The 23,287-nt window shown below is 38.2% G+C and overlaps 1 protein-coding gene across 1 annotated transcript in view; it reads right to left on the reverse strand.

The window, feature by feature from the left end:
- Window positions 1-23,287, reverse strand: part of RRAGD (Ras related GTP binding D) — a 68,003-nt gene that overhangs the window by 23,513 nt on the left and 21,203 nt on the right. Inside the window, exons 3-5 of the mRNA XM_043962418.1 lie at window positions 7,319-7,518; window positions 5,895-6,009; window positions 4,236-4,378 (exon numbers count right to left, since the gene is read on the reverse strand). Of these exons, the coding sequence (XP_043818353.1) occupies window positions 4,236-4,378; window positions 5,895-6,009; window positions 7,319-7,518 (458 nt within the window). The remainder of the gene's footprint in view (window positions 1-4,235; window positions 4,379-5,894; window positions 6,010-7,318; window positions 7,519-23,287) is intronic.

Below are 23,287 nucleotides of genomic sequence, written 5' to 3' on the forward strand. Positions count from 1 at the left end.
AAATAAGTAAATCTGGGAGGGGAAGACCCTCGGGATTTCTGGCCAAAATAGAAACAAATGCTATTTACACTCACCTTTAGCTACATTTAGAGGCCAAATAAGGTTTGGGCGGACACATAGTGTTGGCCAACCAATGGAAGCCAGAGTGATTTGAGTTTAAGGGTGATCCTTAAAAAAGAAATCTAACCTGTAAACCCCAAGAAACCTTGTGAATTTTTAGCAAAATCAGCAGCCTTACTCTCTCAGCTGGGTGGTGTATAGATAGAGCACCAACCCTGGTGCCAGAAGAATCTGAGTTGAAATCTATTCTCAGATACTAACTGTTTGACCCTGGGCAAGTCACTTAACCCAAACCACCTCTTAAAAAAAAAAGAAAAAAGAAAAAAAAAGAAGAAAGGACTCCCTATTTTATAAAAACTACTAGGAAAAATAGAAAGGAATTTCATAGAAATTAAGCTTATATCAACATTTTAGACCACATGCCACAAAAATTCAAAATAGTAAAGATCATACCACTGACAATCAGAAGGGAAGCAAATCACTTATCTTTCACAACTTTTCATAGATAGAAAGTTTCTTCTTCTTTTTTTTCTTTTTGGTGAGGCAATTGGAGTTAAGTGACTTGCCCAGGGTCACACAGCTAATAAGTGTCAAGTGTCTGAAGTCGGATTTGAACTCAGGTTCTCCTGAATCCAGGGCTGGTGCTCTATCTACTGCACCACCTAGCTGCCCCAAAGTGTATTCTTCTTCTTCTTCTTCTTCTTCTTCTTCTTCTTCTTCTTCTTCTTCTTCTTCTTCTTCTTCTTCTTCTTCTTCTTCTTCTTCTTCTTCTTCTTCTTCTTCTTCTTCTTCTTCTTCTTCTTCTTCTTCTTCTTCTTCTTCTTCTTCTTCTTCTTCTTCTTCTTCTTCTTCTTCTTCTTCTTCTTCTTCTTCTTCTTCTTCTTCTTCTTCTTCTTCTTCTTCTTCTCCTTCTCCTTCTCCTTCTCCTTCTCCTCCTCCTTCTCCTCCTCCTCCTCCTCCTCCTCCTCCTCCTCCTCCTCCTCCTCCTCCTCCTCCTTCTTCTTCTTCTTCTTCTCCTTCTCCTTCTCCTTCTCCTTCTCCTTCTCCTTCTCCTCCTCCTCCTCCTCCTCCTCTTCTTCTTCTCTGGGCAATGAGGGTTAAGTGACTTGCCCAGGGTCACACACCTAGTTAAGTGTCAAGTGTCTGAGGCTGGATTTGAACTCAGGTACTCCTGAATCCAAGGCCAGTGCTCCATCCACTGCACCACCTAGCTGCCCCCAAAGTGTATTCTTCTTAAGCAAACGTGGGGTAGAGTCAATTACAAAAGGTAAAGTAGATCATTTCAACTACATGAAAATGGAAAGATTTTGCATGAATAAAATCAATGCATCTAGCCTAAGAAAAATAGTTGAAATGGGGGGAAAATTGCATCAAATACCTGAAAAAATATCTTAGCCAAGATATACAGACAACTATCAAATACATAAGAGCAAAAGTCATCCTCTGATACATGTGGCCAAAGGATATGAACAAACATTTCATTATATTGTTAGTACTTGAGGGCAAGAACCCTGAAGGTCTTTTTTTTTTAACCCATCTTTTTTTTTTTTTTTTGGTCCCTAGTACTTATACAGGATCTGAAACAAAGTGGTTGCTTAATAAATTTGTTGACTTGGTTTTCTCCAAAGAAGAAGTCCAACCTATCAACAATTATGTGAAAAAAATGTTCCATATCATGAACACTAATAGAAATACAAATCAAAACAACCCTGAGGTCTCACCTTACACTAGTAGACTGGCAAACATGACAAAAAAGGGGATTAATTCATACTGAAAGGGTAGTAGAAAGACATGCCCTTAATGCATTGTTGGTGGAGCACTAGTTGGTACAACCTTTCTGGAAAGCAATTTGGAATTATGCAAATAAATGGACCAAAATGTCTGTATACTTTCACCCAGGTTTTTTTGGACATATACTCCAAGGAAGTAAATGACAAAAAGCCATGTCTAAAAGAAATATGTCCCCTTTCCCCTACTTTGTGGAGATGGAGGTCCATAGGTGTGGAACATTACATTTAATATAAAACTTTGGATATATATATATATATATATATATATATATATATATATACATTTTGCTAGTGTTTTTTCCTTCTTTTCCTCTTTTTCTTACTTGTTATAAAGGATGTTTTATTGGGAAGGGGTAGAGGGAGTTATGCAGGGGGAAATGCTGGTAATTTAAAAACAAAAAAACAACAATAAAAACCGACTAAAATTGAAAAACTAAAAATTTCCTATTTTGACTCCATATGAATGAGCTTGTTTAAAGTGATAACAGGAAAAATTTGCAGAATTCATGATCTTTTCTCCCAAACCCCTACCTTTTTCCTCCGTACCCTCTTTCTAACATCTCTATATCTACTGAGGGCATCATCATTTTTGTACCTATCTTCCCTCTCTCTCTGAGCCCTCATGTTCAAGTTGCCAAGTCCTATAGATTCCACCTCCATAACCTCTAACACCTCCACAACCTTTAAAATCTTTCCCTTCTTCTCAGTTCAAAATGTCACTACCCCAGCTCAGGTGGTCATTACCTCTAGCCTCCAAATCGGTCTCCTTGTTTAGAGTTCCTCCTTTCTCCAAGCTATCCTCCACAGAAGTGATAAATTAATATTATTGGGGATGCCCATCAATTGGGGAATAGATGAACCAATTATAGTATATTGATGTAATAGAGTACTATTATGTCAATAAGAATTGACAAAAGGGACAACATGAGGGAAATCTTGGAAGCCTAATATGAACTGATGGAGTGAAGTAAGCAAAACCAGAACAATTTATATAACAACATTGTAAAGAAAAACAACTCTGAAGACTAAGCAATTCTGATCAGTGAAATAACCAATCATAACTCCAGAGCAACAATAAAGAAACATGCTGCATACCACCTGACAGAAAGGTGATGGACTCAAGGTGAAGAATACAACATACATTTTTGAACATGGCCAAGGTGAAAATTTGTTTTGTTTTAATTATATATATTTCTTATAGAAGTTTCACTTTTCTTTTTTCCCCCCAATAAGAAAAGAAAGGAGATGGAGCAGCTAGGTGGTGCAGTGGATAAAGCACTGGTCCTGGATTTGGGAGGACCTGCGTTCAAATCCAACTTCAGACACTTGACAATTACTAGCTGTGTGACCCTGGGCAAGTCACTTAACCCTCACTACCCCGCAAAAAAAAATTTTAATTAAAAACAAATTTTTTTAAAAGAAAGGAAGGTAGAATGGAGAAAGAGATTGTTATAGGGTTGGTTTCCCCTTCCCCTATCAAGAGAAAAAGAGACAGAGAGAAGAGAAAGAGGAAGAGTAGGGAGAAAGAGAGACAGAAAGTAAGGAGGAAAAAGTAAGAGGACAAAGAGAGACAAAGAAACAGAGACAGAGCCAGAAAGAACAGAAGGCAGGCCAAAAGCAATCACTGGTAAGCAAGACAGCTTTGAAAGGTACAGGCTGACTTTATTATATGCTTAAAAAGAAAAGTAAACGCTATCTTGTTTCCTACAAAACAATCCTCTCCTATTCTACAATGTAAAATGCTCAATTCATTTGGTGTTTGTTAAATTCAAAAATAACATGAAGTTAAAATTTAATGAAAAACAAAACAAAACAGATATCAGGAAACTCCAGTGTTTCTCTTTTCCCTCTACAATAAAATTTAAATACTTCTGTTTGTCATTCAAAGACTTTAACAATCTAGCCTCAGCCTACTACTTTCCAGGATGCTTATACATCACTGTCCTTCACGGACTCTTCATTTGAGCCAAAATGGCCTACTGGCTGTGTTCTTCATAAATTATATTCTATCTCCCATCTGTTCTTGTAATAAACTACCTCTTTACATTTATAAAAGCACTTATTGGGGCAGCTAGGTGGCGCAGTGGCACCAGCCCTGGATTCAGGAGGACCTGAGTTCAAATCTGACCTCAGACACTTAACAATTACTAGCTGTGTGATGCAGGGCAAGTCACTTAGCCCTCAGTGCCTCACCAAAAAAAATACCAAAACAAAACCAAAAACAAAAAACAAAAAAACATTTAGCACAATGCCTAGTACATAGTTAGTCCTATATAAATACCTGTCTCCTTCCCCTGCCCTAAATTCCTTAAATAAAATAACACCTGAAAACAAAATGTTATGTGAGGGAAGGGCCTTGTTCAAATAACAATTCACTCAACTTACCCATATATACAAGAAATGTCGATAACCACATCTATCATATCACAGCAGAGTTCATATGTCTGCATATCCACAGGGGTACTATCTGTCGCAATATAGATTTTACTGACCACATCAAACAGAAAGGCCTTTTCAATTCCAGAATTCTGCAACAAAGGAAAAATGTTGTCTTAAAGTGACCCTTGTTTTCAAGTAACAATGCAATTCTGTAATATCATGCCTCACAAAATGTGAACACTAAGTGTAAATACACATAAATGAAATGGGTGAAGGTGTATCTAGCTGGCTGATGGATTACTGTACTGGTTACTGACATAGTGGAAATTAAATTTCAGGCTTTTTATAAGTGAGTTACATTGGAATAGATAAGTAGAAATATCCATAATAGATTAACAAAACTATTCAAAGATAATTTCTTGACCTTTGAAGAAGTAGTTACTTATGTTATGATAGATAGAGCACTGAACCTGCAGTTAGGAAGATGAGTTCAAATCTTGCTTTAGACACTAGCCGGGTGATCCTGGACAAGTCATTTAACTTGTTTGCCTTAGTTTCATCATTTGTGAAATGGGGATAATATCAGCCCCTACTTCCCAGGGTTGTTGTGAGAATCAAATGAGATAATATTTGTAAAGTGCTTTGTAAACCTTAAAGTACTATATAAATACCAGTGGTGATGATGATGGTGATGGTGAAGAAGAAATGGACAATTAGCAATATTATAGGCAGCTGGGTGGTGCAGTAGATAGAGCTGGGCCTTGAGTCAGGAAGACCTGAGATCAAATCTGGGCCCTCAGACATTTACTAGCTGTATGACTGTGGACAAGTCACTTAACCTCTATCTTCCTCAGTTTCATCATCTGTAAAATGGGGATAATAACAGCACCTACTTCACAGTGTTGTTATGAGAATCAAATGAAATAATATTTGTAAAGTGGTTAGTATAATGCCTGGCACATAGTAGGCCCTATATAAAAGTTTATTCCCTTCCCTAACAAAATATTGTACATGGTAAGAAATTTGATTCAGGTTTAACATAAATGCAACTCTGACTAGCATACAACCACTTTTATTCTTCCTACCCAGTTCGCAATTATCATAGGCTGCCTTGTACAGTATTGCTGGGTTTTTAAAATGTGCATTTTACAAAATCACAGGTCCCTGAGGTATTGACAATGTGGATATCTTCTCTACCCAACTGGCTGCTCTTTTGAAGGTCGGCAGTAGTACCTAACGCTGGCCATAGAATGGCTTGCACAGAGTAGATGCTTAACATTTGTTAATTGAAAAATGACCCTTTGATTACTACTGCAACTATGCTGCAATAATCAAGGTTTCAACTTTGGCCATAAAATCTGGCCAACAGTGATCAAAATGGGACAAAATCTAATTCATTGTTGACCAAGGTCAACCTCAAAAGCCTACATGTTAATTGATCCAATCTAATATGTAGGCTAATTAATTTTCCAATGAACTAAACATATTTCCCAATCCCTCCAGTACTGATAACTCAAAATATCAAATTATGGAACAACTGAGAGATGGGGAAATATTTTCAGTTCACAGAGGCAGAACGTAACAGTTTAAGTCAGTATTTTTTTTTTTAATCTCACGAAGCAACTCTCAAACTCGGCAAATGTCTCCAGCATATGTTTTACTTACTGAGATAAAGATGTTTAGTAAATTCTCCAGGGTTGGGAGCTGTGGAATCAGTTTCTGTACCACTTTGCTAAAAGCTTCAAATATAGAATGATCATATATGCTTGTCAGATAAAAGCTGAAAGAGGAAACAATGTTGCATCATAGTTTTCTTTTTCGCTTGTTTAAGAGGAATATGCTGCTTGTGTCATAAAAACAAATACCCCTGATCCTTGCAGGATGTGCTCTTCAAGAGATGCACAATTCTTCCCCCCCACCCTTCCCTACTTAAAATCAAGAGGCCCCCAGAAAACTCTGGCTTTCATGTAAAAACCCCGAGATTCTTTTTGTAAAATGTGTCAATAAAAGCCAGGAGGCGTTAAGGATAGAGCAATGGGACTTGAGAGTCAGGAAGACTCTTAAGGTTCAAATCTCCTGCTTCAGACATTTGCTACCTGGGTGACCATAGACAAGTTACTTAACCTCTCTCAGAATCAGTTTCCTCAATGGCAAAACAATGATAACTCAGAAGGTGGTTGCGATGGTCAAATGAGATAATATATGTAAACAGCTTTGCAAATCATAAAGAGCAATATAAATGCTAGAAATTATTAATAAAAGCACAAGCTCTGAGTATTTTTATTTACTAAGTAGTGAGGATAAAATGAGGTGATAGTTGTAAAGCACTTAGTTCAAAAGCTTGGTACACAGTAGGTGCTTGACAAATGCCTATTCATTAATTAATTAAGTGGCTATAAATGGGTACCATGCAAAATGTACTGCCACAGAGACCATCCCAGTCAGCATCCTAAAGACCTACTATCAGATTGGGACAACTCCATCCCAAGCCCAGCAGTAAGAAGAATTATATTATGCCACTTTCTAACATTATTGTTACCAATTTGCCAAATAAATGATGATGGTGGTGGTGATGATGATAACAATAATAATAACTGACACTTTATAGAGTACTTTCAGATTTACATACATAGAATTATAGAGCTGGCAGGGACTTCAGAGGCCCATCTAGTCTAACCCTTTCATTTTACGGATGAGGAAACTGAGTCCTGGAGATATTAAGTAACGTACCCAAGGTTTTAATTGGATGATGCCAGCATGTTGCACCCAAAGTCCCTGGGGAAGCTGGGTTCTTGTTGCAGTGGTTCCTATTTGAACTCTTTTATGAACTCAACTCCAATGACTATGGTTTTATCTATTAATATATTTATCAGGAATGGCATATTTCACTATCAATGGACTATCAGGATTCATTCTTACATTTAATCATCGGGCATCAATTCTGAACATTTGCAAAAACCATCTTTTCTGCCTAGAGACTCCCTGATATAAAAGCACAATGCCCACCAGGTGGAGCGATAGAGGTTTTGAACCCCAAACTTGCTGCTTGTCTTCTTTTCAGGTTGTCCCTCCATGCTGCTTTCTCTCACCTGAGGTGAATCTTCTCCAATCCGGCATCAGCCAGGTCATCATTTGCCCTCTGATGAATATCTCTTTGGGTCTCGATCTTGTGGTCATCAGACAGGCCATCTACTTTATGAATAAACACTTCAAAGTTGATGTCAGGATGTACCTTGTAGGCTCGAGTTACAGTGAGATGTAACCTGGCTAAGGCTTCCATATAATCATCCTAGTAAGAAAATAAAAGGAATTCCTGTGAAGGTTTCAACAACATCAAAGGATCTGAAGGGCAGCCCACATCCCCAGGGTGTTAAATAGGGAAATTCTGTTGAGACAGGGCACTGATGACTAATATGGCAATATGTTTTGCATGCCTGAACACATATAACCTGTATGAAATTGTTTACTGTCTCAGGGAGGTAGATGAGGGACGGAGAGAGAAAATTTAGAACTCAAAATTTGTTTAAAATGAATGTCAAACAGCAACATTATGCAACAATCATCTATGGGAGACTTAGCTATTTTCAACAATACAATGATCCAAGGCATTTTCAAAAGACTCATGATGAAAAATGCTATCTAGCTCTAAAGAAAAAACTGATGGAGTCTGAATTCAGATTGAAGCATACTATTTTTCCTTTTTTTCCCTTTTTGTCCTATTTCTTCTTTCACCACATGACTAATTTGGAAATATGTTTAACATGATCGCACATATGTAACCTATATCACATTGCTTGCTGTCTCAGGGAGGGGGGAGACGGAGGGAGAACAATCTAACTAAAAATCTTGTAAAAATGAATGCTGAAACTATCTTTACATGTAATTAGAAAAAAGTAAATGTTAATGATTGCACATATGTAACCTACATCAAACTGCTTGTTATCTTAGGGAAGGGATGAGGGAAAAAAGTTGGAACTGAAAATCTCATAAAAAATGAATGCTGAAAACTATCTTTACATGTATTTGGGGAAAAATGAATGTTAATGATTATACATATATAACCAATATCAAATTGAAATTCAAAATTTTATATAAAAAGTGAATGCTAAAAATTGCCTTTACATGTAATAGAAAAAAATATCATTTAAGAGAAAAAACAAATGTTTGAAATTGTCTTTACATGTAACTGGGAAAAATAAAATCTTATTTTAAAAACAAAAAATAAAAAGACAGGTCACTAAGCTAAGCAGCTTAGCTAAATGAAGTCTGTGTAGTTTTTCAGGTCCTATTTCACACATTTTATTAATTTTGAAAAACCAGTTCATGATATCCCCTTAGAAAGCAAGATATTTTCTCAAGATTCATGGGAAAAATGGACTCATGGCGTTTCTGATCTCAAAATGAATTTTATTATCCAGGGCAAGAAGGCAAAAGGGAAGCAAATGTGTATGGTTTAGACCAGTATGACTCAAACTGAGGTTTAGAAACTCTGCGGTGATTACAGAGACCAGAGCAGGAGGCCCTTGCATAGCTGTTCGGAGAGAGTCACTGGAAATTACTGGTTATATGAACAGAGAGGGCTATCTTCAATGTGTTTCCATAGCAAGGGTAATGATATCAGTCATGGGACCTGATTTCAAATCTGGCTCTATCACTACTTGTTTGACCTTTCTGAGCCTTAGGTAAAATAACTTCTAAGATCCTTCCTTTTAAGCTCTGGATATAGGATTCTTTCTTCTTTTTCTGGGTCTTCCCCATTCATGTTTTTCCTCTTAGTTTTTAACAGAATGTGAAAGGAGCTGTTTGGGATTTCAAAGGAAGATTAAAGATATAGATCATAGGAAGGATTAGGGAGAAGAAATGTGATGAAAATATAGAACCACTTGTCTACAGAGTTAACTTGAATTAGATGTATTCCTTGTTTCCTCCTACAGATTTAATATTTTAGAGAGAAAAATATGATATCCAAAGGAAGCAGTTAAAGAATCTTTCTAACTTTCTGATTAAATTGAGAGCAATTAGTGGGAACTATACCATATACTTAAATGGGAGATTTAACTTCATTATGGGCTCTGAAACACAAAGCAACGTTCATTTTTCTTTTTCAATGTATACACATAACTTATTCACAGTAGCCTCTTCACCATAAGGTAAAAAAAAAAAAAAAGATACAAAAGATCAAAAGAAAAACTGTCTCTTCCATCCACTACCCCACTCTTGTGAAAGCTTAAAAATAAGGGGCACATACTGTGCTTTAGACACAACAGATTTTAGTTTTGAACCAAGGAAGAAAAGAATGTCAGCTACAGACTAGACTAATGATTTCTAGTATTGTTTTTGTAACACCTGAAGTATCTGTAGTACTACTATAAAACTCACAAAACTGTCTCAAGTTAATTTTAATTCACTTTCATCTTTTTTAAAGCTAAGAAAGTATCATGGAATAGGAAAAAAAACCCAAAACACTGGCGTTGAAATCAAAGGACCTGGTTTCAAATTCTGCCTAAGTGACCTTGTACAAGTCACTTTACTACTCCCAGCATCAATTTCCTCATTTGCAAAAAAAAGGTATTAGATTAGGTGACCACTAGGGTCCCTTCTAAGTACAAATATATGGTCCTCTGTAGAACCTTGTGGGGGCGGGGAGAGATAGAGACAGAGACAGAATGTTACTAAATCAATCCATAAGAAGGAAGACATCATAACACAAAAAAAGTGAATCAGTGCTCTGAAACATACTGCACTCCTCCAGGGCAGGGATTATCTTTTGCCTTCCTTTATATTCCCAGAAACTATCATATGTTACACATAGTAGATGCTTCTTCTTTTTTTTTTTTAAACAGACCTATCTCAAAACATATGCCTTGTCTGCTCCCTCAGAAAATCTTAAATATGCAGCAGAGTCACCATTTATAAAATGGCCAAAGCCAAAAACCACATTATGAATAAAATCACCACCTGGAGTGGCATCAGGAAGCCAACTAGTTAAAAAGTAATGTATTTATTTATTGGTGAGGCAGGTGGGGTTAAGTGACTTGCCCAGGGTCACACAGCTAGTAAGTGTTAAGTGTCTGAGGCTGGATTTGAACTCAGGTCCTCCTGAATCCAGGGCTGGTGCTCTTATCCACTGCGCCACCTAGCTGCCTCCAACTAGTTAAAAAGTAAACCACCAAAGACAAGGGTAGCCCTAAGGTGAGACACATGCTGGGTAACATATCCTTCATTTAGGTAGAAGTCACTGTTCATGTTATTAGAATCATCTCTTTACAATCCCAATGAGGCTTTGGAGAAAACATAATTCTGTAAGGATATTTTCTCTGCAGTTTTTTAAAAAAATTTGGCAATCCTGTGATTGTGATGAATTAGCAAGAGGAAAAAACCCCCACTAAAATGAGTGTCTGACTAAGCACTGGTTTAAAATAATAGAAATGTTGCCCTTTTGGCCACTTTGTTTCTTATCCCAAAGCTCTATTTTAATAGTTATGATCATAAAGAAACCAATGCTCATTTATAGGAAATAAGCTTCATCTACTACCTAACAAGATGTGTTGGATAGGATCTCACTTGAAACAGGTGACTTTTTTATTCTTTACCACTAGTAATAGGGAGATGTTAAAATGTCTTCCTTAAATTTCCAATTTTCCTTTTAAAATAGAATTTACAAAAGGGATGATTTAGACTTTAAGGAACAAAACACCACCACCACCACCACCCACAAGCAAACCTTTAGAAGCTGTATGTTTATTCTTATCTGTAAGTAATGTGAAAACTAAACCTGATTATTTTCTGTTAAAAAAAGGTCTGTCTAATCCAATTCCCCATTACTACTACTACTACTACTACTACTACTACTACTACTACTACTACTACTACTACGCTACCATTTATATATTGCTCACTATATGCCAGGCACTGTGTTAAGAGTCTTATAATTACTATCTCAACTCGATCCTCACAATAACATTGCAAGTGCTATTATCTCCATTTTACAGATGAGGAAACTGAGGCAAGCAGGGATAAGCGCCTAGGTTCACACAGCTAGTACGTATCAGAAGCTGTATTTAAACTTAGGTCTTCCTGACTCCAGGCCCAATACTCTGTCCACTGAGACACCTTGCTGCCCCAGCAAAGGCTGAATAACTTGGTAGGCATGCTGTAATGAGGTTCTTTTGCAGCAATGGGTTGGACTAGGTGGCTGCTGGAGTCTCTTCCAATTCTAAAACTCTCAGCCCGTCTTTTTGTGGCTTTTGCTGCTCCAGGGGTTCTTTCATTGATGTTTGGGGGGTAATTGTGTCAGGAACTCTGAGTGTTTAATGTCTTTCCTCCACCATCTTGGCTCCACCCTCCCATCCCAATTCTAAAACTCAATAAATAATTCTATTACTTAAGGCAAGGGTTGGCAAACTAGGGCCTGTGATGTGGTCAGTCTCCTATTTTCATATGATCTGCCTGTTTTTCTAAGGCCCACAAGCTAAGAATGATTTTCACATACAACACAATTTTATTTTAACATGTAAAAACCATTCTTAGCTCATGGACTGTACAAAAACAGGCAGCGGCTAGATTCAGCCCCATGGAGCACAGTTTGCCAAGCCCCTATTTATGGCAATGTAAAGCAGAAAAACTGTATCACAAACATCCCCAAACAGGTTGGTGGCAGAAACAGCACTTGATTTTAAGTCCAAGTATCAGAAATGAATACTCAAATGATCTGTAATTTCATCAGGAGAACTCCCAGTGTGGAAACTCCCTTCACACGTGGGGGATGGGAGGAATATGAGGGATATGAAGTAAATCAGAAGGCTCTTACAACACAAAAACATGAACCAGAGCTGACACTGTTTGTACTGCAACGTATCCATGACTTTAGGGGAAGTATGATATTAGAAACACAGCTTGAAAGTTACTTCATGGTCAGCTAGTCCTCATTTTACCGATGAGGAGACCAAAAACCAAGGGAGGGTCATCATCTGGAAATGAAAAGGAGTAATTTGTTTTTGTGATCCAGTCATTTCAATCATGTCCCAACTCTTCATGACCCCATTTGGGGTTTTCTTAGCAAAGATATTGGAATAGTTTGCCATTTCCTTCTCCAGGCCATTTTACAGATGAGGAAACTGAGGCAAACAGGGTTAAGTGACTTGCCCAGGGTCACCGAGTTAGTATCTGTGGCTAGATTTTAACTCAAGAAGATGAGTCTTCTTTATTCCAGACCCAGCAGTCTATCCACTCAACACCTGGCTAACCCTGAAGCTCTAGCCAGAGGTAAACTACTTTTCAAAGATAAACTGCTTAGTCATGAAAAGGGTTATCACCTTTGCCCAATCCAACCACCAGGGTAGCAAAAGTAATGCAAATGATGGTGGAAAGTAAGAAGTGACCTCTCCAGCCCCCTTTTTTCTTCAACACATATTGGGAACTACTATACCTACTGCCATCAGGCCCTAAAATTTTGTTTTTTAGTACACCTGATATTTAAGAGGCAAATAACACACACAAGGACGAGTCATCATAGAAAAACTCACTAAGAAAACTGGGGTGGCAAGGAAGACGGCTATTGACACCATCCATGTTGCTAGACTTCATGGATACCTTTCTAAGCCCTGAGCAGATCACCTGTTTTAATGTCTTTGTTTCTTTTTTTTGGGGGGGGGTGAGGCAATTGGGGTTAAGTGACTTGCCTAGGGTCACACAGCTAGTAAGTATTAAGTGTCGGAGGCTGGATTTGAACTCAGGTCCTCCTGAAACCAAGGCCAGTACTTTATCCACTGCGCCACCTAGCTGCCCTTTTTAATTTTTAATTTCAAGAAACCAATTTAGTGACCTGCTCTACCTCTAGGTTCTTATGTCAAAAGAAATCCTTTTTTTTTTTTTTTTTTTAAGCGATAGGGTATTATTCAGGGTATTGGAGGAACAAAGGAAGGAATCAAGGAAGTAAAGTAGATGATGATGGGTCTACCTTCAGTGTTTACACAGAAAATAAAACATGCAGGCATAAAGAGAGAAACCAACGGTGATGGAAACTCTGCAGGCCTAGAGAGAAGGGCTGCTAGAATGTCACTGGACAATCCCCTGCCCTTTACCCCAGTCAAGAGGAGACACTGTGTTAGCCACAAGCCTCATGACAGGTTGAGACAAACAGCTACTCCTCCCCAAGGCATGTGAAGAGGACGCTATCTCCCAAATTAACTGGACCTTTAGGTATGCCAGGAACACTTAGCAATGGGTGCTTTGGCAAGGGTTTAGTGATCTCTTTGGCTCTACAAACAACAGGGACCTAGGAAATTTCAGGGGCTAAGAAATGAGCTATTCATTCATCATATTTTTGGTCTTAGGAGAAAAACCATGTCCTGGAAGAATTCACTTATCTTATAAGGGTAAGCATTCTCCTCTAAGAGAAAGTAGTTTCTTTTTCTTTCTTTTCTTTTTTTTTGGCAGGGCAATGAGGGTTAAGTGACTTGCCCAGAGTCACACAGCTAGTGTCAAGTGTCCACGGCTGGATTTGAACTCAGGTCCTCCTGAATCCAGGGCTAGTGCTTTATCCATTGTACCACCTAGCTGCCCTGAGAAGGTGGTTTCTAATAATAAGCTAAACAGTATTATTAAGATGAAGACATTTTAATTCAGATAGCAATGCTCCTGGAGGGACCATGGTATGGGGTTTTTGCATGCAACCAGGTAGGGCAATTGATAAAAGTACTACATAAAAAGTTTGTTAGGCCCAAGTTTGAATCCTTACCTTAGATACTTAGCTGAATGGCCCTGGGCAAGTCATTTAACCTCCCTCAGTCTGTCTGGTAAAAATAAAACCTACCTCAGACTGGTTGCCAGGATCAAATGAGAAAACAGAAAGGGCTTTGCAAACCCTAAAGAAATATTTAACGGTTAGCTATTATTATTAGCTCTAGTTGAAATGATGTCAGGATCTTTAAAGTTATTCAAATTACTCTATGACAAATCTGCCTCTGTCATTCTCCATAGCAGCAAATGAGATTCATTAGGAGTTAAGAACGTTTGGCCCTGATCTTTAATGGGGCTGGAAGAGCTGAAATCATATCTAGACTATCCATTTCTTCTGACTACAGGCCAGGGAAAGGGTTTATTCAGCTCAACAGGGCATCACATAAGAATTATTCTTTATAGCCAGCCCTTGGGAGACTGGAGAACAATTTCTTGACTGCGTCTGCCATGAGAGATTATAGAATCTCCTCCTCTGGGGCTTTTAATTTTAAACAGAAAATTCTCACTTGTTTGGAATGGTCCTACTTGAAATATGATCTCTCCAAGTCCCTTCTTAATCCCGTGGGGTCTGTGATTTGTTTGAGGAAGGACAATTCATAGATAAGGTACTCATTGGGCCTAGATAAGAGATTTTAAAAATTATTTTGCCATGAAAAAAACACCCTCCAGGAAACCACTAAACATGTTCGCCTCAATAATCATGAGTTTACATCATTGTCCAGCTGCTGAGTCAAAGAAACTTAAATTCATGGAGGCGATGTAATAAGACAGAAAGAGCATGTATACGGAATGAGATCTGGATTCAAATCCTAGTTCTGCCATTGAATAGGTATTTAACCATTGGCAAATCACCTAACTTTTCTAGGCTTCAGTTTTCTCATCTATAAAATGAGGATGACTGCTTTACCTCCTTCACAATGCTGTGAGGGAAGCTTTTTGTCAACATAAAGGCATTATACAAATGCCAATTATTATTGAATATTCCACTAAATCAGACTTCTGGATGGTTCTTTCTTTTGTGTGTGTGTGAGAGGCAATTGGGGTTAAGTGACTTGCCTAGGGTCACACAGCTAGTGTTAAATGTCTGAGGCCGAATTTGAACTCAGGTCCTCCTGACTCCAGGGCTAGTGCTCTATCCACTGTGCCACCTAGCTGCCCCTGGTTCTTACTTCCTTGAAGCTAAAGAAACCAACTACTTAAATGAACTAGGACAAATCTTTGAGAAGCAGCCTTGACTTTGTAGAAAAGGAGATTGTAATCAGGAAGACTATGGGTTAGAATCCCACCTCAGACTCATAAGCTTTGTGACTACACTGGAAAAATCATTTAATGTCTCAGCCTCAATTTCCTCACCTGTTAAATGGGGATAAAACAGCATCTACTTCACAGGGTTATTCTTAAAAGCAAATTTGGTGGGGGCAGCTAGGTGGCACAGTGGATAGAGCACCGGCCCTGGAGTCAGGAAGACCTGAGTTCAAATCTGGCCTCAGACACTTAACACTTACTAGCTGTGTGACCTTGGGCAAGTCACTTAACCCCAACTGCCTCACTAAAAAGGAAAAAAAAAGGCTAATTTGGTGCTGGCATGCTCTCTCTTCTCTCTCTACACACAGACAGAGAATACAATTATTTTTATTCTTCTACCTAAAACATAATGAAATACATGATCTATCGCTACCCATATGACCCTGGGCAAATTACATATACAATCTGGGCCTTGATGCTCTATGCTAAGGATCACTGGGCCCTTTCATCTGCCCTGCAGCTTAACTACATGTCCCATGTCATTCCTCCTATCAGACTGTGAGATCCTTGATAGAAGGGACTATCTTACTTTTCTATTTGTATCTCCAGGGCTTAGCATGGTACTTGGTTCCCATGAGCACTTAATGACTGCTTTTCCTCTCAGTGATTCATTCATTCATTCCTTTTATCTTCATTCCAAGATCTATACTAAGGCCTATAACTCATTTCTGGGCTCCCCAAATCTCTCAGTTGTCCTGGTCATCTAAAAGTGTCACTGAGCCTTTGTGAATATACTTTGAAACACTAGAAATGTAGGGTCTTCCTACTATTAAGTCCACCATGAGGACTAGAGAGGGGAATCATTTTAAAGTCATAGAGATACCCAAGAGAATAAGAGCTCATTTCACTTCCTCACACAGGGGCTATGGGGCTGGGGAGTCTTCAGTGTTTGAGAAGAGTTCTGAACTACCTCCCTGCAAAAAAATGATACCAGTGGGAGGCCATGAATGGAATCAAAAGCCCTCTGACTTCTACTCTCCATTTACCATACACTGCTTCATTCCATAACCTCTGCTTTGCCTCTGAAGAGATATACCAACTCTTCGGCTGCTGATGTTGGTCATGAGGTATTTCCTCCCCTTTAAAACCCAGGAGCTACACTGACCTTTTTTTTTTTTTTTTGGTGAGGCAATTGGGGTTAAGTGACTTGCCCAGGGTCACACAGCTAGTGTCAAGTGTCTTGAGGCTGGATTTGAACTCAGGTCCTCCTGATTCCAGAGCTGGTGCTCTATCCACTGCGCCACCTAGCTGCCCCTCACTGACCTTCTTTCATGAAACAGCCTCATACACAATGAAATTATCCTCCAGTCAATCTGTGATCTTATCATTGCAGGTATTCCCTTCAATACAGATCACAGTACACTCAGGCCTCTTCATCCTGTGTAATTCTTTTTTTTTTTTTTTTTAAGTGGGACAATGAGGGTTAAGTGACTTGCCCAGGGTCACACAGCTAGCAAGTGTCAAGTGTCTTGAGGCCGGATTTGAACTCAGGTCCTCCTGAATCCAGGGCTGGTGCTTTATCCCATTCTGTGTAATTCTTGTCCACATCCTCTGAAAATCCACTAGAAGGGGCCTGGGGGGACCTTCCTATATTTTTCTTGATAATGCCTGTATACCAATTGAGCCTATAGGCTTTCCATCAGTTATCCCTCCCTCTCATTGAGATGGCTTTTCTTTTATAGTTATACATTTCTCTGATAATTGTCTTTCCAACGCTTCTGTGTGATGCCTTGTTTGTAATGCCTTCCAAGCTCCTCACACAAGATAAATCTCTTGGTAGCCCTTTGGGTGATTCACAACTTTTTATCATTTTGAGATGGTAGTATCCCTTGATTCACAGTCATCCCTAGAAGAACACTGGTGTTTTTAAAACGAGCCTTGGCTTCAGGGAGAAACTTGAGGATTATTTTTTTTAAATGCTATTTCCCAAAGGCAGTTCAGTTTGCTCTCCTCCTCCTTCTCCTAAATTCTGGGTCCAGACACTGTCCACCTGAAGTGCCTATCTAACATGTACTAATGGGCCAAATCTCTGGTTGTCCATCCAAGTGCACATCATAGTTTAGACACTAAAATTCTCCATCCACTTGATTCTTCCTGGTGTATAGCTAGGCTGAATTCTTTTGATTCATTGGGGATTTCATTTAGTAGGCTCTGCAATGTTTGGCCCTTGACACAATCAGCAAAATGTCACCTGCAAACAAGAATATCTAGAGGTTTACAGTGAATCCCTCTTTCATTTGAATTCAGTTCTGAGCATCCTTCATGACAGTGTCAAATATCTTTGGCGAACATATAGCAACCTCGTATAACTTTGCTTGATATTAATAATCAGCCATTAAACAGTTAAATATGTTGTTACATATGTTAAGGAATCTTGTTTGATCATGTGAATATGGGAGGTACAATAATGGAGAAGAGTCATATTCTTCTGTAGTCTTCAAACAGTAAGCACAGTGAGATCTTGTACTATCTGACCCTTTTATTCAATTACGATTGTAGAGATGTGGTCTACTGTGGAACGTCATTCATGAAAGCCTGCCATATCTTCATCAAACATAAGATAAATCTCTTGGTAGCCCTTTGGGTGATTCACAACTTTTTATCACTTTGAGATAGTAGTCTCCCTTGATTCACAGTCAACTCGGGAAGAACACTGGTGTTTTTAAAATGAGGCTTGGCTTCAGGGAGAAGCTTGAGGATTATTTTTTTAAAATGCAATTTCCCAAAGGCAGTTCATTTTGCTCCCCTCCTCCTAAAATCTGGGCCCAAACCACTGTCCATCTGAAGTGCCTATCTAATGTGTGTGTGTGTGTGTGTGTGTGTGTGTACTAATGGGCCAAATCTCTGGTTGTCCATCCAACTGTACATCACAGTTTAGACACTAAAATTCTCCATCTACTTGATTCTTCTTGATGTATAACTAGGCTGAATTCTTTTGATTCATATGTATATTTCATTTAGTAGGCTCTGCAATGTTTGGCCCTTGACACAATCAGCAAAATGTCACCTGCAAACAAGAACATTTAGAGGTTTACAGTGAATCCCTTTTTGATTTGGATTCAGTTCTGAGCATCCTTCATGACAGTGTCAAATATCTTTGATGAACATATAGCAACCTCATATAACTTTGCTTAATATTAACAGTTATTGAATAGTTATATATGTTGTTACATATGTTAAAGAATCTTCTTTGATCATGATGTGAATATGGGAGGTATAATTATTATGATTGTAGAGATGTGGTCTACTGTGGAACATCCCTCATGAAAGCCTGCCATATCTTCATCAAACATGTCCTTGAAGCTTGACATTAATTATCAGATGATCACTGAATAGCAGTTGTTACACATTTTAAGGAATCTTGTATGATCATGACATGAACATGGGAGGCATCATATTGGAGAATCCTAATTTTTTGCAGTCAACAAACAATAAGCACAGTGGGATCTTGTAATCTGACCCTTTCAGTCAATTATGATCATAGAGATGTGGTCTACATATCACTTGTGAAAGCCTGTTGTATCTTCATTAAGTATGTGTTCAATGCTTATGAAGATTATTTTCAGTACAATACTATTAAGTAGACATATGGAAATTATTGATATTCCTTTCATTGCATTTTGGTAAAAACAAAGTCCAAGATTTTCTTCCATTCTTTTGGTATCCTCCATTCTTTATCCAGTTTGAGAAGCAACCCCTCTAACCTCAAAACTTTGACCTTTGCAGTTTAGTCTCACTACTTTTCCCATTTTTGTTTTCTTTAGTATCAGTTCCAATTCCTCAAGAAATTCACCCAAGATTGTGAGGTTGGAGTCCAAATGTGGTGGCTCACTGTCATTGATGAGGGGGGAGTTTATTACAAAAATGTTTATACATCTTTTCCATATTTTGTTTGTTGTCTTTCTTCTAGTTAGATCCTTGAATGCCGGGCAGCTAGGTGGCGCAGTGGATAGAGCACCAGCCTTGAATTCAGGAGGACTTGAGTTCAAAGCCAGCCTCAGACACTTAACACTTACTAGCTGTGTGACCCTGGGCAAGTCACTTAACCCCCATTGCCTCTCAAAAAAAAAAAAGTTAAAAAAATAATTAAAAATAATTAAAAAAAGATCCTTGAATGCCTATGTGATTACTTTTCTTATTATGAAGTCTCACCAAATTTCTTTAAACTTGTTTATCCCTCCACTGCTTCTCACTTTTGATAAGTAATGCTACTCATAGTTTCCCACACCTTCTCAATTAAATTCAACAAATTAGTTTATATTATAAACTGATGTTGTTTCTGGTGGCTATAGCTTTCTTCTTGTCAAAGAAACCAACTGCTTTCTGGGTGAGGGGCAATCTAGACTCTTTTGTACCAGCTAAACTTCTTCAGGAAATGGTTAAAATTATATTTATGTGCTTCTTCCTCTACTTCTTATTTTTGGCATTAACTGCTTCAAGTAGGAATTATTTTTATTTCATGCCATATCTATTTTTTCCTCATTTTTCATCTTTTTTCTAGATTTTTATTGTATCAATTCTGATCTTAGATTAACTAACAAGTTAGTTGATGGCCACAGAACCTGGAACCTAGTAAGTACTTATCAATTGGTCTGACCAGATACAAATAGTTTATTTGGGGATGATTCCAACTTCAGTTAGGAATTGTTTCCTTTATTAAAGCATAATTACTTAAGTTTATTATTGTTTCTGCCATATCCAGTACTTCAACTGTTTTCTTAAAGGATTTATATTATATAAGTATGATGCTTTTGTGTTGTCTTCAAACTTTACACCCGAGCCATATTTTCTGGGATAGTTTTCACTATCCACTCCTATGCCCACATTTTCATGGAAACTATCTAATATACTGTAAATATAAATACTGTAGTATTTGTTAATCTAATTTGGAGAATCATATCTAGCTTTTCCACACAATTTCTCTAAATCCTGATCTTCTGTAACAGCTGATCATGCATAAACTGCAATTATTTTTGTGGGGGTCTTTTAGCAAATACTTGTCACAAACACTGCAATACAGATGTCCAGATGTCCCATGATTTTTTTTTTTTTTTTGGCTTTTGAGTGCACAATAAAACCAACTCCAACCACTACCTCTCCAAGGAGAACCTGTGAGCCATCTGTCTCTTTAGCTGCAACTTCTTTTGTCTTCTGGTTTCATTTATAGGGAGGATTTCAAGATTAATTAGATCCAGTGCCTCCAGTCCACCTGTTGGAGACTGAGCTCACATTTAATTTATCAACAGCTGAATTAACATTTGTAGATGGCCTAAAAACTGGAATTTTGTACCTCTCTGTCTTCTTTTCTGCCATTTTGTCACTGTCACTATAATAGAAGGGTTCTGGCAAAGGACCATTTTGTATTTTTCTTTGTTTCATAGGTTTCTATGAGAGAGAATTTTTTTTCCTGGGGCTCCAGCAGCAGCAGACCAGCCACTTGGGGATGAATTTTTTAGGCATAGCATTGCAGGGACCATGCATGATAGAACCTCCCAGAATATGCACTCTCCTGGTACAGTTTTTAAAAATCCAGGGGATTCCTTTTCCACACTATGATAAGCACCATAGTAGGACTTTCCCAGGATAGATTAAACTACCCAAATGGCTTGCTAAGGTAACTGAAACCCTAAGTGATTCTTAGTTAAGGCATTTATGTTTTTAAGATTCCTTTGTTTAATAAATGGAACTAGATAACCTCTAAGGCTTAACACATTAAGCTCAGGTGATAGCCATTAACAAACATCTTAGCTTCGTTGACTCAGAAAATGGAACCAAAACACATATCCTATCCGAAAAAGGAAAATTTAGAGGGACAAGATTCAGGAATAAGTTTGTGTGTGTGTGTGTGTGTGTGTGTGTGTGTGTGTGTGTGTGTGTGTCCCTGTGTGTGCTAGCACTGGGGGAGATGACATGTTTTGGGAAATATACTTTGGTGGGGGTGATGTTTGAGTACTTGTTAGATAGTATATGCTGTATCAAAACAAAATACTTAAATAAAAAAAGTTACAGTGACTATTTGGGTCCTGAAGAAACGGGACAGGAGAACTAACTTTTGATTGAGGGTGGAAAGAGAAGAGAAAATTTGGAGCATAAATGCTATGGTGTTCTACAGCAGAGACCCCTGCACAAGAGGAAAGTGCTGGGTACCTGGCAGAAGGGAACAGTAAAGAAAGAAAGCTGAGAGAGCACTATACCTAGGTGGTATGTATGCTATAGAAATGCTAGCTATTATTATTAGCCTTGACCACCCAAGCAGATTTAGGTATGACAACTGTTGCCATCTTCAGAGGGAGGATTCTTCATGCTTTAGAAATAATGCAGCAAGGGGCAGCTAGGTGGTGCAGTGGATAGAGCACCGGCCCTGGAGTCAGGAGTACCTGAGTTCAAATCCGACCTCAGACACTTAACACACACTTACTAGCTGTGTGACCCTGGGAAAGTCACTTAACCCCAATTGCCTCACTAAAAAAACCCAAAACAAACAAAAAAGAAATAGTGCAGCATATAGAATAAACATTTTAAATAAATTTGGATAATAGTTTTCTTTTTGCTAATATTAATACCGAATCACTTGAGTTAACCTTGTTTTTATTTTCCCTTATGGAAAAAGAATCTAGCCCTCAGATATCTAATCCAGTTACCAGACTGGAGATGCATCCAGGTAACTATGGTTATCCATTTTCTGTCCTTTGACCCCCTTCCTTTATTTGACTCTGCTGTCCATCCTCATCTTATACTAGATCCTGAAAAAAAGCCATTCACCCAATTGTTCAAGGTAACTAATGAAACCTGGTGACCTGTAAAAAAAATCTTGAGTTAGTCCTAACTTTTAGGGAGAGGATGAAGTGGTTTTAAAAAATACTGTGGGTTATTAAAAATGTAAATGTCCCCTTTGTCTTGTCTCTACAACTCATTAATATATTTATAAGCATTTCCTATATGTCAGAGATTCTCAATCTAGGGTACACATACCTCCAAAGAGGATGAGAAGCTTGCCAAGGGGGTGCTTTTTCCTTGGAAAAAGTTAATCTCTTTGTGTGCCTATTCATGGTAAACTCTAGAATATATTACACACTCAATAGGGGATGTAGTTAGTTTTGCTGAAAGCCAAGGCATATAGTCAGAGGTATATTGGAACCAGTTTGTATTGGCTTGGGAGAATCAGACTGTAAAATCATGAGTATGAGGGTTTGATTTATTGTTTTATTAATTGTCTAGACTCAAGAAAGCAATGGAGATGTTAATAATGCAGATTAAACTTAAAACTGTGTCTATGCCAACATGTTTGGGGTTTTTTTTGAGAGCTGGTTGTTAAACATTTACCAGCATACCCTTGGGTACAGGAAACCCCAAAAAACTGGGAATCCTTGCTATATGTGAATGATCAACCTGTATTGCAGAGGGTGAAAAGGGATTCTTTGTCTGGAAGTAAGCAAGCAGCACCAGCAGCTAAGGGCATGATGAAAGATCACCTTGTTTGCTAAGACATAGTTCTGTATTTCAATCAATTTAATAGAATGGGGGCAGCTAGGTGGCGCAGTGGATAGAGCACTGGCCCTGGAGTCAGGAGGACCTGAGTTCAAATCCAGCCTCAGATACTTAACACTTACTAGCTGTGTGACCCAAGGCAAGTCACTTAACCCCAATTGCCTCACCAAAAACAAAACAAAACAAAAACAATTTAATAGAATGGGCATATGTAGGATAAGAACGCAGCCACCATTATTATCATTATTACTACTATTAAATCAGAAAATGCATTCTGGGTTTCAAAGTGCCAAATTAAAATTTAACTTTTAGAATGCACCACATCTGTAAGCTGGGCAATGTAGCCTGCTCATAGGTTAATATGCAACTCAGACAGATCTATAAATTGGAATTTTTGCACCTGGGACATCACAAACTAAACCTAGGGCAAGTGGCAGGAAACACACCCACAAATATATTAGCAGGATATTGTTAGGGAGGACACTGATGAGACAAGGTAGGCATAATGCTCATAAGGATGGGGC

The sequence above is a fragment of the Dromiciops gliroides genome, chromosome 4 (assembly GCF_019393635.1).
Source record: "Dromiciops gliroides isolate mDroGli1 chromosome 4, mDroGli1.pri, whole genome shotgun sequence".
Lineage (NCBI taxonomy): Eukaryota > Metazoa > Chordata > Mammalia > Microbiotheria > Microbiotheriidae > Dromiciops > Dromiciops gliroides.